The sequence below is a fragment of the Podarcis pityusensis genome (assembly GCF_964106645.2).
Source record: "Podarcis pityusensis genome assembly, chromosome: 9".
Lineage (NCBI taxonomy): Eukaryota > Metazoa > Chordata > Lepidosauria > Squamata > Lacertidae > Podarcis > Podarcis pityusensis.
This window is the reverse complement of record NC_138034.1, coordinates 61,837,848-61,855,081: the sequence shown is the minus strand read 5'-3', so window position 1 is coordinate 61,855,081 and position 17,234 is coordinate 61,837,848. Positions and strand designations below refer to the sequence as shown.

The 17,234-nt window shown below is 40.7% G+C and overlaps 1 protein-coding gene across 1 annotated transcript in view; it reads right to left on the bottom strand.

Moving 5' to 3' along the window:
- The window catches only part of FAM13A (family with sequence similarity 13 member A), a gene marked incomplete at its 3' end in the record, with an annotated part of 151,329 nt that overhangs the window by 114,910 nt on the left and 19,185 nt on the right, over positions 1-17,234 (bottom strand). Inside the window, exon 5 of the mRNA XM_081022232.1 lies at positions 1,232-1,391. Within this exon, the coding sequence (XP_080878358.1) occupies positions 1,232-1,391 (160 nt within the window). The remainder of the gene's footprint in view (positions 1-1,231; positions 1,392-17,234) is intronic.

Here is a 17,234-nt window from a genome sequence, read left to right as displayed (position 1 = left end):
CTTTTACCTCCAGGCTGCTTTCCTGCTCAGAATTTCACCCTTGTTTGCTTTTCTTCCCACAGAGGGGGAAACTATACAGAGACTATACTGAGGGGAGAGACTCCATCAGGCAAGGCCTCTTTCCACCTGTCTTGCTCTACCCTCTGCTTCTCAATGTGCATTGTATTGTTTTATGTACTGTGGATTGCCGTTGTTTTATTGATTATAGTTTAGATATTATTGTAACTGTTGAGTGGATTTCTGTTTAACTTTTATGTGTTGATATTGTTATTTTATACTATTCTAATGATTGTTGAATGTTACTTCTTTTTTGATGGAGGTTGCCTATTTTAAGGTTGTGTTTTATTGTCACATTTTTGTATTGCATTAGATTGTTGTGAGATGTACATTTTTTGTTTCTTCAGCTTGTAAACCGCCTTGAGTATTGTAAGATAGAAAGGCGGTATACAAATTAAAAATGATGATGATGATTGGTATTATTTTCTCCTTGCAAGGAGAAAAGAAGGCGGAGCCAAGAAGTGGGTGACGTGAGTGGGTAAATATTTCTAGCAGGTATGGGGTTGAGGCCCTCCTCTCCACTGCCCACCCTTCCACTGTTGACCATAGCCTCCCCCATGGCAGCATCTGGATGAATCCAAACCACAGTGGAGGAAAGTTACCTGCAGCCTGGACCAAAGTCATGGAAGTTGGAGGTGGGGGGAGGAGAGAACACACCAAGTTCAAATGGTAGCACAAAGTCTGACGAACAGCCTCCCATCATAAGAGAAACTCCTACAGAGCTCATCGCAAACTTCACCATGTCACCTGCCAATATACTACCAGTAATTTGATAAGGTAAAGGGACTCCTGACCATTAGGTCCAGTCGTGGCTGACTCTGGGGTTGCGGTGCTCATCTCACTTTATTGGCCAAGGGAGCCGGCGTACAGCTTCCGGGTCATGTGGCCAGCATGACTAAGCCACTTCTGGCAAACCAGAACAGCGCACGGAAACGCCGTTTACCTTCCCGCTGGAGCGGTACCTATTTATCTACTTGCACTTTGACAAGCTTTCGAACTGCTAGGTTGGCAGGAGCAGGGACAGAGCAACGGGAGCTCACCCCGTTGCTGGGATTCGAACCGCCAACCTTCTGATCGGCAAGTCCTAGGCTCTGTGGTTTAACCCACAGTGCCACCCACATCCCACCCCCAAAAGGAGAGGGGGATGCAAACCAATCTTAATACAGGCACTCACTTTGACTAGTATAATTTTTGCCAGATCTTCACATGGGCGCTTTTCGTTCTCCTTTCGTGGGTGTTCCCATTCAAACAAGGTGGTGTAGTTCTCCAGCATCTGGGCCATGATTTTGTTGCAGATTTCCTGCTCCTTCATCCCTTCAAATCCAGAAGACACGCTGCAAAAACATGAAACAAGGTTGGGGACATTATAAACAAATGTGCCAAACGGCCTGTAATGAGATAGCTGAATGCCAGCCAAATTGGGCACCAGAGAACAGAAGCTTCCAGGAAGAACATCGCCATGGGGTAGTTGTGGTGAACTTGTGGCTATCCAGGGGTTATTGAATGACAACCCCCACCAGCCCCAGCCAGCATGGCAAATGGCCAGGGACGATGCCAGCTGTAGTCTGGCAAAATCTGGACCGCCACAATAAGGGTTGGTCTGATGTAACTTCTTGAACCTAGCATGAAAGGAGAGAGAGAGACAGGAGGTTCAGGGAGATTTCGAGACACAGCCCAAACACGATGGGTTAGATCAGTGTTTCTCAACCTGTGGGTCCCCAGATGTTGTTGGACTACAACTACCATCATTACTAGCCAGCATGACCAGTGGTCAGGGATGATGGGAGTTGTAGTCCAACATCATCTGGGGACCCACAGGTTGAGAACCACTGAAGCTGCACCAAGCTGCTGTCTGATGTTGCCAGACCATCTTTGCCCATTGGCTGGGCCTGCTGGAAGTTGTCCTTCAATAACATCTGGAGGGTACCAAACTGGGGAAGGCAGGGCTAGATCTTATATTACACTTTATTTTGTAAATATTGCATACAAACTGGGTTGGATCCAGAAGCAGTCCCTGAGCAAGAGACTCCCATCGGCAGAAAAGCAGGGGAGGCGGAGAAAGAGAGGCATTTCATTTATTTATTTTTTGGCTGATTTCCCCTTTTCTCTGCAGTTCCCAGCTGGAGTCCTACAACATAGAACCGTAGAGTGGGAAGGGTCTAAAGCAGCCCTTCTCAACCTGTGGGTCCCCAGATGTTGTTGGACTACAACCCCCATCACCCCTAGCTAGCAAGGCCAGAGCTCAGGGATGATGAGAGTTGTATTCCAACAACATCTGGGACCCACAGGTTGAGAACCGCTGTTCTAAAGGGTCATCTAGTCCAACCACCTTCTATGCAGGAATATCAACTAAACCATCCATGACAGACAGCCATTTGACCTCTGTTTAAAAACCTTGAAGGAATGGATGAAATTTAAAGACTATTTAGCTAAATATGTTAAGATAATTTAAATAGAAACACTTGCAAGTACCAGATTGGCTTAGGATTTAAATATGTGATGTTATAGAATAATTTATCTAAAGTTAAAATGAAAAGCAAGGAAGATGTTAATTGATTAAGTGAATTTTGTGAGAAATTAGTTTTGGAAAACTGTTACAATGATATACATAGAAACTCAGCTAGGGGGATTCAAGGAAGTCACCAAAAAATGTTAACAAAAGTGGAATTATTACAGTTAGGATTTATGTTTGTTTGTTTGTTTTTTGATGTTTGTTATAAAATTTGGAAAATCACTAAAAAAAATTTTTGGGTGGGGGCAAAAAACCTCGAAGGAAGGAGAGCCCACCACCTTCCGAGGGAGTCTGCTCCACTGTCAAACAGCTCTTACTTGAAGAAAGTTCTTTCTGGTGTTTCGTCAGCATCTCTTTTCTTGTCACTTGAATTCAATGATTTGAGTCCTACCCTCCAGAGCAGGAGAAAACAAGCTTGCTCCATCCTCCATGTGACAGCCCTTTAGATATTTGAAGATGGCTATGATCGTCAGGTCGGCGGTTCGAATCCCCGCGGCGGGGTGCGCTCCCGCTGCTCGGTCCCAGCGCCTGCCAACCTAGCAGTTCGAAAGCACCCCCGGGTGCAAGTAGATAAATAGGGACCGCTTACCAGCGGGAAGGTAAACGGCGTTTCCGTGTGCTGCACTGGCTCGCCAGATGCAGCTTGTCACGCTGGCCACGTGACCCGGAAGTGTCTGCGGACAGCGCTGGCTCCCGGCCTATACAGTGGTACCTTGCAAGACGAATGCCTCGCAAGACGAAAAACGCGCAAGGCGAAAGAGCTTTTCGTTTTGTGAGTTGCTTCGCAAGACGAATTTCCCTATGGGCTTGCTTCGCAAGACGAAAACGTCTTGCGAGTTTGTTTCCTTTTTCTTAAAACCGTTAATACCCAGGGTAACCGTGCTTCGCAAGACGAAAAAATCGCAAGACGAAAAAACTCGCAGAACGAATTAATTTTGTCTTGCGAGGCACCACTGTAGAGTGAGATGAGCACGCAACCCTAGAGTCTGTCAAGACTGGCCCGCACGGGCAGGGGTACCTTTACCTTTATCCCGTACGGGCAGGGGTACCTTTACCTTTATCATCTCTCCTCTCTGTCTCCTCTTTTCCAGGTTATAGACCTGCAGGCTCTTCCTCCCTGACCTACACAATGGTCTTCTAGAACCTTCCTCGCCTCAACCTTAATTGGTCATCGTTCTCCAAGAACTGCAACAGATCCAAATGGGAAAGGATAGCCCAGAGGAGGCCTTGTTAGTGCTGTGCTACAATTCTCCAAGCTTGAGAAATGATGCTTCAATCAGCAATGCATTTTTAAAATGGCTCGGCAAGGCATAAGCGTCTCAGTCCTCATGAGAGCCAATTATTTCCCACCCTTCTAAAAGCCAGTTCTCAAGGGGTATTGTGTTTGCCAGCCAAACAGCAGTAATATAGTGGCTAAGTACTTTTGGTAACGTAGAAAGAGTGCCAACAGAGCAGTAAAAAATGTTTGTAAAGAAACAAAAGTATAGAATACCTTAAAAGTCCCTTAGGGATCAGTCTGGAGCTATAATTAGAGTCACTTTTAATAATAAAAAATAATATAATAAATAATAATTAAAAAAATGCACTATGGCTGAGCCTTCTATTTACTCTTCAGTGGCATCTTCACAAATATCAAATGAGACAGCTGAATTATGAAGTGAAGGACATTGCTCTGAACCTGAAACAGCAACTTTTCCTCTTCCTCTGTTGTGAATGAAGTGAAGGAATGAGATGAGAAGTGAGCCTAAGGGATGTTCCTAATCTCAGAAGCAAAATCCAGACATTGTGGCAAACTGTAGTTCAGGGAAACTGAACTACGGCTTGTCGTTACATCCAACTGGACAAACCATGATTGAGAAATGGCTGGCTGAACATGTGGTTTGGGATGAATTTTCAGAATGCTAGCCTTACGATTTGGTGAGGTTTGAATTGATGCCTGAATTTACATTTGCAGACCTCACCAATTTTTTTTGCAATTTTTTCCAGCTGGACTTACCCATTGTATCTGCTGCCATTTATAATGCTTGTTAATTTGTTACAGGTATAAGTCATTCATCATCTACACCTGCTGTACGTCACCCTGAAATCTGATCTGATGAGACGGTGGTATAGCAATGTTTACAATAAATGCCTCTACAAATGCCGGGCCGCCACCAACACATTTGAATAAACAGGGCCACCTTAGTTCCATAACATGTTTGCTAACTTTATGCTACAGAAAAAAAATCTCTCAACTCAGTTTAGATCACAGCAGAAGCAGAGTTGAGCTTTCCCAGCTAAGATCAGCTGCCAGAACCTTTGCTATCTCTTAATCTCCATTTTAAAAATGATTAACCTTTTGTAGTTTTTGACTCCCTGCAGCTCCTGTTGCTTAAAAAAACCCCATCTGGAACTCATTTGTATTTTCATAACGACCTTTTCTATTACATGACCTTGAACTTCTCTTTAGATTTTATAATGGCCTTGTTATTCTCCTTATCGTTTACCCAGTACTTTGGAAGCTCGATTCAGTCCATTATACCGAACCATGGCTAAGAAAAGTGACACCTGATTTGACAAACCATTGTTTGTGACTGACTGGCAAAGCTGAATCAGAAACCATGGACTGAAAGATTGCAAAATGGATTACGCTAACTATGGTTTCTGTGATATCTGAATGTACAAACCATAGAGAAAGCTGCTGTTCACCTAGACTGCTGAGCAAGACAGAAAAAGAAAACAGATCAGCAGCACTAAGCCATAGTTTGCCTAACCTAGGGGTAAACATAACAGCAAAAAATCTAAGCCTATTTAAGGATAACTATGAAAAGTGTTGGGCAGAAATTAAGAGAGATTTAGACAGTTGGACAAAATTGAAACTTTCTTTGTTAGGCCGAATTGCTGCTATCAAGATGAATGTATTGCCAAAGATGTTGTTTTTGTTTCAAACACTTCAGGTTTTGGATAAGACGGAGTGCTTTCAGAAGTGGCAGAGAGATATTTCTAAGTTTGTCTGGCAGGGCAAAAAGCCCAGAATTAAGTTTAAGATATTAACTGACGCGAAAGAAAGAAAGTTGTACTATGAGGCCGCAGCGTTCTGCTGGCTAAAAGACTGGCTACTTCTTGAAGACACTGACGTGTTGGATTTGGAAGGGTTTAACAATACTTTTGGATGGCATGCATACTTATGGTACGACAAGGTTAAAGTCAATAAGGCCTTTAAGAACCATATTGTCAGAAAATCACTGTTTAATGTCTGGACAAAATATAAAGACTTGTTGGAAAATAAAACTCCAAGGTGGCTTTCACCTTTGGAAGCTAAGGCCCGAAAAAGACCCAATATGGAGGCTAAATGGCCAAAATATTGGGAAATACTAGAAAAAGATGGAGACAACTGGAAATTGCAGAGTTTGGAGAAAATGAAGGATAAAGTGCGAGACTGGTTACATTACGCTCAGATTAAAGAAGTTTTTAAAAATGACAAGAAACTAGGGTTCCAGGTGGAGAAATCGAAACTAGAAACAGAACTGTTAGAACCAAAGTCTAAGGTACTTTCAAGGATGTATAACTTGCTGTTAAAATGGAATACACAAGATGAAATGGTTAAATCAGCTATGATAAGGTGGGCGCAGGACATTGGGTATAATATCATGTTTGAGGACTGGGAAAGGTTGTGGAGTACTGGGTTGAATTTTACTGCATGCAATGCTTTGAAAGAAAATGTAATGAAAATGATATATAGATGGTATATGACCCCAGTCAAACTTGCAAAAATATACCACCTGTCTGATAATAAGTGTTGGAAATGTAAAGAGAGTGAAGGAACATTCTTCCACCTCTGGTGGACCTGCCCTAAAGTGAAGGCGTTCTGGGAAATGATTTATAATGAACTGAAAAAGGTATTTAAGTATACCTTCACAAAGAAACCAGAGGCCTTTCTTTTGGGTATTGTCGGCAAAGGGGTGGTAAAGAAGGACTGGACATTTTTTATGTACGCAACAACAGCAGCAAGAATACTTCTCGCAAAGCACTGGAAAGCTCAAGATCTACCCACACTGGAAGAATGGCAGATGCAACTGATAGACTATATGGAACTGGCCGAGATGACCGGCAGAATCCGTGACCTGGGAGAGGAGAAGATGGAGGAGGACTGGAAGAAATTCAAGATTTATTTACAAAAATACTGTAATTTGAGTGAATGTTAAGCAGGATGCTAGATCATAAACAATTGAGCACCACCAAATTAGATGATCTAAGATAATAAGTGAGATTGAGAAAATATAAACTTTTTTGAGAATTACAAGATTATAAATATACAGATGGGACATAAGAATGCAAATAAGATGATAAATTGCTGGCAAAAAGTTACAAATGATGAAAGTGGGAGCGGGAGATGTGAGGAAGTCCAAAGAATAATGTGAAATTATGTTAATAATAATAATAATAATAATAAATTTTATTTATATCCCGCCCTCCCCAGCCGAAGCCGGGCTCAGGGCGGCTAACAACAATCAAAAAATCAAAAAATCAAATAATCACACAATCTAAAAATATTTCATTATAAAAATTAATTAAATCAAATTGATGGCAACCAATTAAGCAAAGTTCTGTGCAGGTTGCCAGAGGAGGGAGTCAGGCTGCGCCCTGATCAAAGGCCTGGCGGAACAACTCTGTCTTGCAGGCCCTGCGGAAAGATGTCAAGTCCCGCAGGGCCCTAGTCTCTTGTGACAGAGCATTCCACCAGATTGGAGCCGCAGCCGAGAAGGCCCTGGCTCTAGTTGAGGCCAGCCTAACCTCTCTGAGGCCTGGGACCTTGAGGATGTTATTATTTGCTGACCGTAGGTTTCTCTGTGGGGCATACCAGGAGAGGCGGTCCCGTAGGTACGAGGGTCCTAGGCCGTATAGGGCTTTAAAGGTTAAAACCAGCACCTTAAACCTGATCCTGTACTCCACCGGGAGCCAGTGCAGCTGGTATAGTACCGGATGAATGTGATCTCGCAGCGAAGACCCCATAAGGAGTCTCGCCGCGGCATTCTGCACCCGCTGGAGTTTCTGGGTCAGTCTCAAGGGCAGCCCCACGTAGAGCGAGTTACAATAATCCAGTCTGGAGGTGACCGTCGCATGGATCACAGTGGCTAGGTCAGGGCGAGAGAGATAAGGGGCCAACTGCTTAAGACATATGTTATATTGTTTATTATATCTATTTCTATTCTAAACCCTAATAAATATTTTTTTTTAAAAAAAAAAAAATAAGCCATAGTTTGCCTGTGTGTTTGGATGCTCCAGCCATGGTTTGGATTCTCAACGATGGTTGGTGCAATGTCTGAATTGGGTTGAAAAGATTCAGAGCACCATATACACATGTATTCTCATAAGTAAGCACCACAGAATTTAATTGGGGTTACTCCTAGGTAAATGTGTACAGCATTAAATTGAGTTTCCTTGAGTTCTGTCTAAGGAAATAACAGGAGTGAGTCAGAGACTAATCAGCTAATTTAGGTGTATGGGGGGTGGGAGAATGGTACTGGCCCAGCCTGACTCCCTTCTCCCTTGTCTGATGCCATGCTGAAAACTGATTTTACAAACTTTCTTCGTTTGCAAACATCATTTGGAAAAACGTCCAAACCCACTTGGGGGCGGGCATGGAATTGGTTCCATGGTCCTTTGATTCCCAGCCCATCTGTTCAATTACATTTTCCAACCAGATTCTGCCTAGCAATCCTCTTCCAATGACTTAGAGGTTTCTTGCTATCTGCATACTTTATCCCTTTCAGCTTATTAGTGAACAGAACTAACCTGAAACCTAATCTCCAACAGACTTAATTGACAGTCTGAGGATTTCCTTGGTCATAACAGCAATTTCCCTAATTAGCTCTATTTCAGTGGTAATTTGCACCTCATTGAGATAAGGAGCAGTTGCTTCTGGTAGGTGCTCAAGTAGAAAAATGCACCTGCCCTACATGGCCCTTTGATTCAAAAACAGGGAGAAGGCAGGGGGTGTCACCGAGTTTTAAATATTTGGCAGTCTTATTTATTTCCAAATTTTATATCCTGTTATACCTTGTCCATCCAGCTAGAAATATATCATCGGTAAAGACAAGCAAGATCAATAAAAACAAAAAGTGGGAGGAAGAGGCAAAACAAATTAAAGAAATCCAAGAGAATCAAAATCCAACCATAGAAACAACATCGGCTCAGCTTTAAGCACTTCTCTAAAAAATAAAAGAAAGGAAAGTTTTTCCTCCCATCCTGAAGTATCTGTGTCTGGTGGGTTCCCTAAGCAATGACAACTATTTCACAATGCTGGCACCACAACTGAAAAGGCCCTGCTTCTAGTAGACATGTGCCAGACCTCACTGGGTGGAGGAACCTGGAGCAGGGTCTCCAATGCTGAATGGAGTGTGTGGGGAGGCTATTTCCATTGTACTATTTTGATTCACTGAAGCATCTCCTTCTAACAAGTGGGAGATGCAGGCATCTGATGGGGCACCAAGAAAACAAAATGGTGGACCAGATGCCCCTTTGGTCTGATCCAGCAGGGCTCCTCTTGTGTTTTGACATCACTTCTGATGAAAACAGGTACACTTGCTTTGGCTGCAACAGTTCTTTGTGGGTGAAAGAAAAGTGGAAGAGTTCGCTAGGTGGATAAGATTAAAAATAGACTTCCGGGGGCGGCGCGAACGGCAATGGCGGTCCTCTTCTGAACGGGAGAGGAGGCTCCACAGACAACGGGTCGTCCACTACGGCGAAGCGGAGACCCACTCCGGAAAACCACAGGCAGCAAGAGCCTGTGGTCTTGAGGCTCGGTGGGCGCCTTAAGCGACCCTCCAAACGCTAAAGGAACCCCGTAAGGGGCTCCGGAGCGTGGAGGGGGGTTGCGGCGCTGAGAGCTGCTTCACAGTCTGTGGAGCGAAGCCGCGCTGCTGCTGCCGGTGAGCGCTGATCCCTTTTCCTGTCAAAATTCGGATTCGGACGAAAAGCAACTTATTCGTGAGTAAAGACTGAATCACTTGAAATTAGAGACTTTAAATGAAAAATCTCAATTTGCTTGAACTTGGCTGTAAGCGGAGAGACGTGGAAACAGGAAGTCCGTCTTCCGCTGCCATTGAACTTGAAAAAAGCAACTAGTTGGAGGAGTGGAGGCTGAAAGAAAGAGATTTTAAACTTTACAGATCTAAGCATCCACTGAACTTGCAACCTAAAGTAAAGATTCTAAGTTAAAGATTTGGAATTACTACTTGCACTTGACTTTCCTCCTTTTATTGGATTACAATTTAAAGGTGAAACCCAGGGTCCGGAGCTGCCTGAGCATTGAGAGATTGAGCTGTCAGTACTGCAGATTTGGATATTGTATATTGGAACTTGCAACAATCTGAGGGTATTGAGACCTTTTAAATTTGAAACATTCTTTTTGGAGACAAATAAGCACTGTCTGTAACAAAGTGATTATTTATCAACTCTGCTAAGTATTTGTAATCTGAAGGTTCTTGGATACTAAATTAGACTCTGAAAGACATTTTAAGCTCCCTCTAGAGGATTGGATTAAAACAGTGACTTTACATTTACATTTACTTTCGATTCCCTTGTTGTTTGCTTGCTCTGGGCCTTTCTATTCCCATGGGAATAACTCAGTGTGACCTTGACTGATAGATAACGTTGGAATGAGTGGCACAAGAAAAAGAGGGAGAGTTAGACAAACAACTTTAACAACTCTAACCTCAGCCTCGCAGACACGCAGATCATCTGTACCTACTTTGCCCTCAGAAGTAGAAGTTGAAGAAGTTGCCTTGTCACAGGCAAAAGAGGGAGAGGGTGAAGTAGAGCAGTTACAATTGGAAGATATGGCCTCAGGAGCATCTGTTTCTGTTCTAGACAAAATCTTTGAAAAATTGGAAGCTTTGGACAAGAAAGTAGATGTGCAATCAGCAAAGATTGACAAAAATACAGAATGTCTAAATAAGTTAACTATACAAGTGGTACAGAATACACAAGCAATTGGACAGTTAACGGAGGCCTCAGCAGAAAATCGGAAATTGGCTGAGGATACCAGACAAAAATTGGAAAATTTAGAGCAAGAGGTAAGACCACTCACTAAACAAGTTGGGGAACATCAGATTTATCTTTCTATGATAGAACTGAGAAATCGTGAGAATAATTTGAGGATTAGATCACTACAAGAGGCAGAAGAAGGAAATCTAACTGAGTTTTTGACCAAAGAATTCTCCAAGTTCTGGAATTTGGAAGAAAAGGACTTTAAAATTGTGTCAGCTTTCAGACTTGGAAGATTCACAAAGAAGGAGAGGCCCAGAGACTGTTTGATAACATTGAGATCAAAGGAGGAAAGGGACAAGATTTTGGGCCTACACTACGGAAAGTCACTGGAGGTTTTGGATAGAAGAATTGAAATTTACAAAGATATTCCAAGACAACTGTTGGATCTTAGAGCCGCCTACTCTGAACTTGCTAAACTACTAAGGAGCAACGCAATTCCATTTAGGTGGGAATTTCCCCAAGGAATATCTTTTACCTTTAGAGGGAGAAAGGTCAAAATTAGAACATTGGAAGAGAGAGACAAATTTTTGGCTACACACGGAGAGGACCTTCAAAAAGGAATTGAACTACCTTCTGGGCCTGGGGCAACGCCAGCATCAACACCAGCACCTGGGGAACCTGAAGATCCAGAGAAGATACCACCCCTGGAGAAATAACCAGATCAATTCAGGATGTCTCTGCAATTGCTGAGTTGGAATATTAATGGTTGTAACATTCCGGAAAAAAGGAAGAAAATATTTCACATACTAAAAAAAGAACAATTGGACATTATCTGTCTACAAGAAACACATGTGACGAGGCTCCATAGAAAAGTGTTAATAAATAAAAGATTGGGCCAGGAATTTGTATCGTCGGATAAAGTCAAGAAGAGAGGCGTGGTGATATATGCAAAAGAGAGCCTGTCACCCAAATTCTTATTTAAAGATGAACATGGAAGAATTTTGGCTATTGAGATACAATATCAAGGAGAGAAACTGTTGATATTAGGAATCTATGCACCTAATGAAGGGAAATCGGAATTTTACAAGAAGCTGCAGGAGACAATGCTGGATTATCTGGACTACAACAACATCATAATGATGGGAGATATGAATGGGGTCGTATCAACTAACATGGACAAGTCACAAAGTCAAAATGTTACAAAAGACGGCAGACTACCTAAAACCTTTTTTGAAATGACAGACAATATGGATTTGATTGATGTTTGGAGGACAAAGAACCCACTAGGAAGAGAGGGAACATTCTTTTCTGAAGCCCAACTGACCTGGACAAGAATCGACCAAATATGGATTTCTAGAGGCCTGGCACCTAAGGTCAGAAAAGTGGAAATCTGCCCAAAGACCTGTTCCGACCATAATGCAGTAAAGATGGATATGACATTACTACCAACTGGATCCTTTAGATGGAAGATGAATGACAATTTGTTCAGAGATCAGGAAATTACTAAGAAGGCCCAAAAAGTTTTGAAGGATTATTTTGAGATAAATATGAATACTACGGTGGAAAAAAGAATCGTCTGGGACGCAAGCAAAGCTGTAATGAGGGGATTCTTGATACAACAGAATGCAGCAAAGAAAAGAACACAAAATGAGAAAAAAGATAAGATCTTGGATAAAATAAAAGAATTAGAGAAGAAATTAAGAGTCAATCCGAAGTCACAGCCAACTCTGAGAGAAATTAAACTTTATCAAACACAATATTCTAAACTGATAAATCAGGAAATTGAATGGAAGGTTAAATTAATGAAACAAAAAACGTTTGAGTCGGCGAATAAATGTGGAAAACTGCTAGCTTGGCAGTTGAAGAGAAGACAAAGATTAAATACGGTTACAAACTTAGAGGTTGAAGGAAAAAACATTCAGAATCCAGTGGACATTAGAAAGTGTTTCCAGAGATACTTCAAAAAACTATACACCCAAGGGCCGCAAGACGAAGTTGAGATTAAACAATTTTTGGCAAGAAATGGACTATCTAAATTGTCACAAGAAAATAGGACAATTCTGAATTCTAAAATAACACGACAGGAGATTGAACAAGCCATTCAGAACATGCAACTTGGCAAATCTCCAGGGCCAGATGGGCTGACTTCCAAATACTATAAGACATTAAAAGACTATTTGATACAACCTTTGATGGAGGTCAGCAATGAAATTATGGAGGGGAAGAGGGCACCGGAGTCGTGGAAGGAAGCGTTTATCACATTAATACCAAAGTCGGAAGCTGAAAAGACACAACTTAAGAACTACCGTCCCATCTCCCTTTTAAATGTGGATTACAAAATATTTGCAGACATTTTGGCAAGTAGATTTAAAAAAGTTTTAAATGAAGTAATTCATAAGGACCAGGCCGGCTTTCTCCCAGGTAGACATCTGTTTGCTAATACAAGGAACATTATCGACATTTTGGAACTTTTGCAAACAGATATAAATATAAAAGCAGTTTTAATTTTTATAGATGCGGAGAAGGCCTTTGACAATATCTCCTGGAAATTTATGATGGGAAATTTAAAAGAGATGGGAGTGGGACGGGGTTTTGAGAATGGGATTGAGGCGATATATTCAGAACAGAAAGCTAAACTGATAGTTAATAATGTGGTTACAGAAGAGTTCAAAATTGAAAAAGGGACACGACAAGGTTGCCCTATCTCCCCTTTGTTATTCATTTCGGTTCTGGAAGTGCTATTGAACATGATTAGAGGGGATCGGTTGGTGGAAGGAATTCAGGTCGGACAGAAACAATACAAATTAAAAGCTTTTGCAGATGACCTGGTTTTGACCCTGCAGAAGCCAGAGCCTAGTACGAAAAGAGTATTACAACTGATTAATGACTTTGGTCGGGTGGCTGGATTTAAATTAAATAAACAGAAAACTAAGGTCTTGGGAAAAAATTTGACTGATACAGAGTCAGAACGGTTTCAGAATGAGACAGAACTTAATGTGGTTAAAAAAGTAAAATACCTAGGGGTAAACATAACAGCAAAAAATCTAAGTCTATTTAAGGATAACTATGAAAAATGCTGGACAGAAATTAAGAGAGACTTAGATAGTTGGTCAAAATTGAAACTTTCTTTGTTAGGCCGAATTGCTGCTATCAAGATGAATGTATTGCCAAGGATGTTGTTTTTATTTCAAACACTTCAGGTTTTGGACAAAACGGAGTGCTTTCAGAAGTGGCAGAGAGATATTTCTAAGTTTGTCTGGCAGGGCAAAAAGCCCAGAATTAAGTTTAAGATATTAACTGATGCAAAACAAAGAGGGGGCTTTGCCCTGCCAGACTTAAAGTTGTATTATGAAGCCGCAGCGTTCTGCTGGCTAAAAGACTGGCTACTTCTTGAAGACACTGATGTGTTAGATCTGGAAGGGTTTAACAATGCTTTTGGATGGCATGCATATTTATGGTATGACAAGGTTAAAGCAAATAAGGCCTTTAAGAACCATATTGTCAGAAAATCACTGTTTAATGTCTGGATAAAATATAAAGACTTGCTGGAAAATAAAACTCCAAGGTGGCTTTCACCTTTGGAAGCTAAGGCCCGAAAAAGACCCAATATGGAGGCTAAATAGCCAAAATATTGGGAAATACTAGAAAAGGATGGAGATAATTGGAAATTGCAGAGTTTGGAGAAAATGAAAGACAAAGTGCGAGATTGGTTACATTACGCTCAGATTAAAGAAGTTTTTAAAAATGATAAGAAACTAGGGTTCCAGGTGGAGAAATCGAAACTAGAAACAGAATTGTTAGAACCAAAGATTAAGGTACTTTCAAGGATGTATAACTTGCTGTTAAAATGGAATACACAAGATGAAACGGTTAAATCGGCTATGATAAGGTGGGCACAGGACATTGGGTATAATATCATGTTTGAGGACTGGGAAAGGTTGTGGAGTAATGGATTGAAATTTACTGCATGTAACGCTTTGAAAGAAAATGTAATGAAAATGATTTATAGATGGTATATGACCCCAGTCAAACTTGCAAAAATTTACCACCTGTCTGATAATAAGTGTTGGAAATGTAAAGAGTGTGAGGGAACGTTCTTCCACCTCTGGTGGACTTGCCCTAAAGTGAAGGCGTTCTGGGAAATGATTTATAATGAATTGAAAAAGGTATTTAAATATACCTTCACTAAGAAACCAGAGGCTTTCCTTTTGGGTATTGTCGGCCAAGGGGTGGTAAAGAAGGACCAGACATTTTTTATGTATGCAACAACAGCAGCAAGGATACTTCTCGCAAAACACTGGAAAACTCAAGATCTACCCACACTGGAAGAATGGCAGATGCAACTGATAGACTACATGGAACTGGCTGAAATGACCGGCAGAATTCGTGACCTGGGAGAAGAGAGGACTGAGGAGGACTGGAAGAAATTTAAGAATTATTTACAAAAACATTGTAATTTGAGTGAATGCTAAATAGGATGCTAGACCAAAATAACTGAGCACCACTAAACTTAGAGGTTTTTAAGAAAATAAGTAAGATTGTCAAAATTTAACTCCTTTCGAGAACTATAAGATTATGAAACACAGAAGGGATATAAGAATGTAAATAAGATGATAAATTGCTGACAAAATGTTATAACGATGAAAGTGGGAACGGGAGATGTGAGGAAGTCCAAAGAAAATGTGAAATTATGTTAAGACAAATGTTACATTGTTTATTATGTTTATTTCTATTGTAAAACCCAATAAATTGTTTAAAAAAAAAAAAAAAGATTAAAAATATTTACTCCCACGTAGGTCCTACTGAAATTTATAATTTAATAAATGTCTTTACCACCTTCCAGAAATAAAATTATTTCCCAAGGCCTTTCACACAAAATACCATTAATAAAATACAATAGGTGACATTGGGGAAAAAACTTCTCAGTAAAGCAACTGTGTATTATTAAAACTAGTCATCCAGCATAAAAAATTACAGCATAATATATTCTTCCAAGACCACATCACATTCTCAGATTCTCTGTCACAAGTAGAAGCCAAGGCCCAAGGGAATCTGTGGCCCTTCAAATGTTAACAGACTATAAATCCCATCGGCCACGCTGGTGGGGCCTGATGGGAGTTAGAGTCCAACAAATTCTGGGAAACCAGAGAGTTCTTTACACCTGCTGTACAATTTTAAATGCCTGTTTGAAAATATCCAGGAGTGGGATGAGGTGGGGTGTAAACAGGTTTCAGGTTTGCATTGAGAGTTGTTCTCCATCCAGATTGAAATTGCAGAGTTTTGAAAAACTAAAAAATAAAGTGTGAGATTGGCTTCATTATTATCAGATAATGGAGGCATATAATTTGGACAAGAAAATTGGCTTCCAGGTGGAAAAATCAAAATTGGAAACAGAACTGTTAGAACCCAAAACCAAGATTTTGTCAAAAATGTATAACTTGCTGTTGAAATGGAATACTCAGGATGAAACGGTGAAATCTGCTATGATTAAATGGGCACAAGATGTTGGACATAACATAATGATGGCTGACTGGGAACAGTTATGGACCACAGGTATGAAGTTCATGGCATGTAATGCCTTAAGAGAGAATATTATGAAAATGATATACAGGTGGTACATGACACCAGTCAAGCTTGCAAAAATCTATCATTTGCCCGATAATAAATGTTGGAAATGTAAAGAAACTGAAGGTACATTCTTTCACCTTTGGTGGACGTGCCCAAGGATTAAGGCTTTCTGGGAGATGATCTATAATGAAATGAAAAAGGTATTTAAATATATCTTTCTGAAGAAACCAGAGGCCTTTCTCCTGGGCATAGTTGGCCAATTGGTGCCAAAGAAGGATAGAACTTTCTTTATGTATGCTACAACAGCAGCAAGAATACTTATTGCAAAGTACCGGAAGACACAAGATCTACCCACTCTGGAAGAATGGCAGATGAAGGTGATGGACTACATGGAACTGGCGGAAATGACTGGCAGAATCCGAGACCAGGGAGAAGAGTTGGTGGAAGAAGATTGGAAGAAATTTAAAGACTATTTACAGAAATACTGTAAAATTAATGAATGTTAGAATGATGTCGGAATGAAGTTAAGTGGTTTTAGCAGCAATGTTACAAAGGAGTATGTAAAAATGGATTGTTAACAGGTGAGAATCTAAAGTTATGATATATTAAGTTAAAGGATTAAGATAAAAACAAAGAGGGAAAGGATTTGCTGAATTAACTAACTGAACTGGAATACAAAAAAGGGAGGTGTGAGGAGGTCAGGGAAACAAGTAAACGAAAGACAAGACATGGAAAGACTGATTTGTTTTTGAATGTTTCTATTTTTTTGTATTTTGTATTTTTTCTTTTCTTTTTTTTCCTTTCTTTTTCTTATTTTTGTAATCTTTTCTGAAACTCTAATAAATATCATTTTTTTAAAAAAAAGAGAGTTGTTCTCCATCTTTTACATTATCAACCACTGGAGCCGGTAGCTTTTCCCCTACTACGCGTGAACTCTTGCACAATGGCCAGCTAACTCTTTCACACTCTAGGCAAGGCGAACGGTTGGGTAAGCCACCACTTTGCAAAAGCGTGCAGGCAGAAAATGCTGCTGTGCCTAGTTAGCAACAAATAGTCTCTAAGGTCCTCAGCTTCACCAGAGGGGACTCTGCTAAAAAAATAGGCAGCATAAATATTACTGATGATA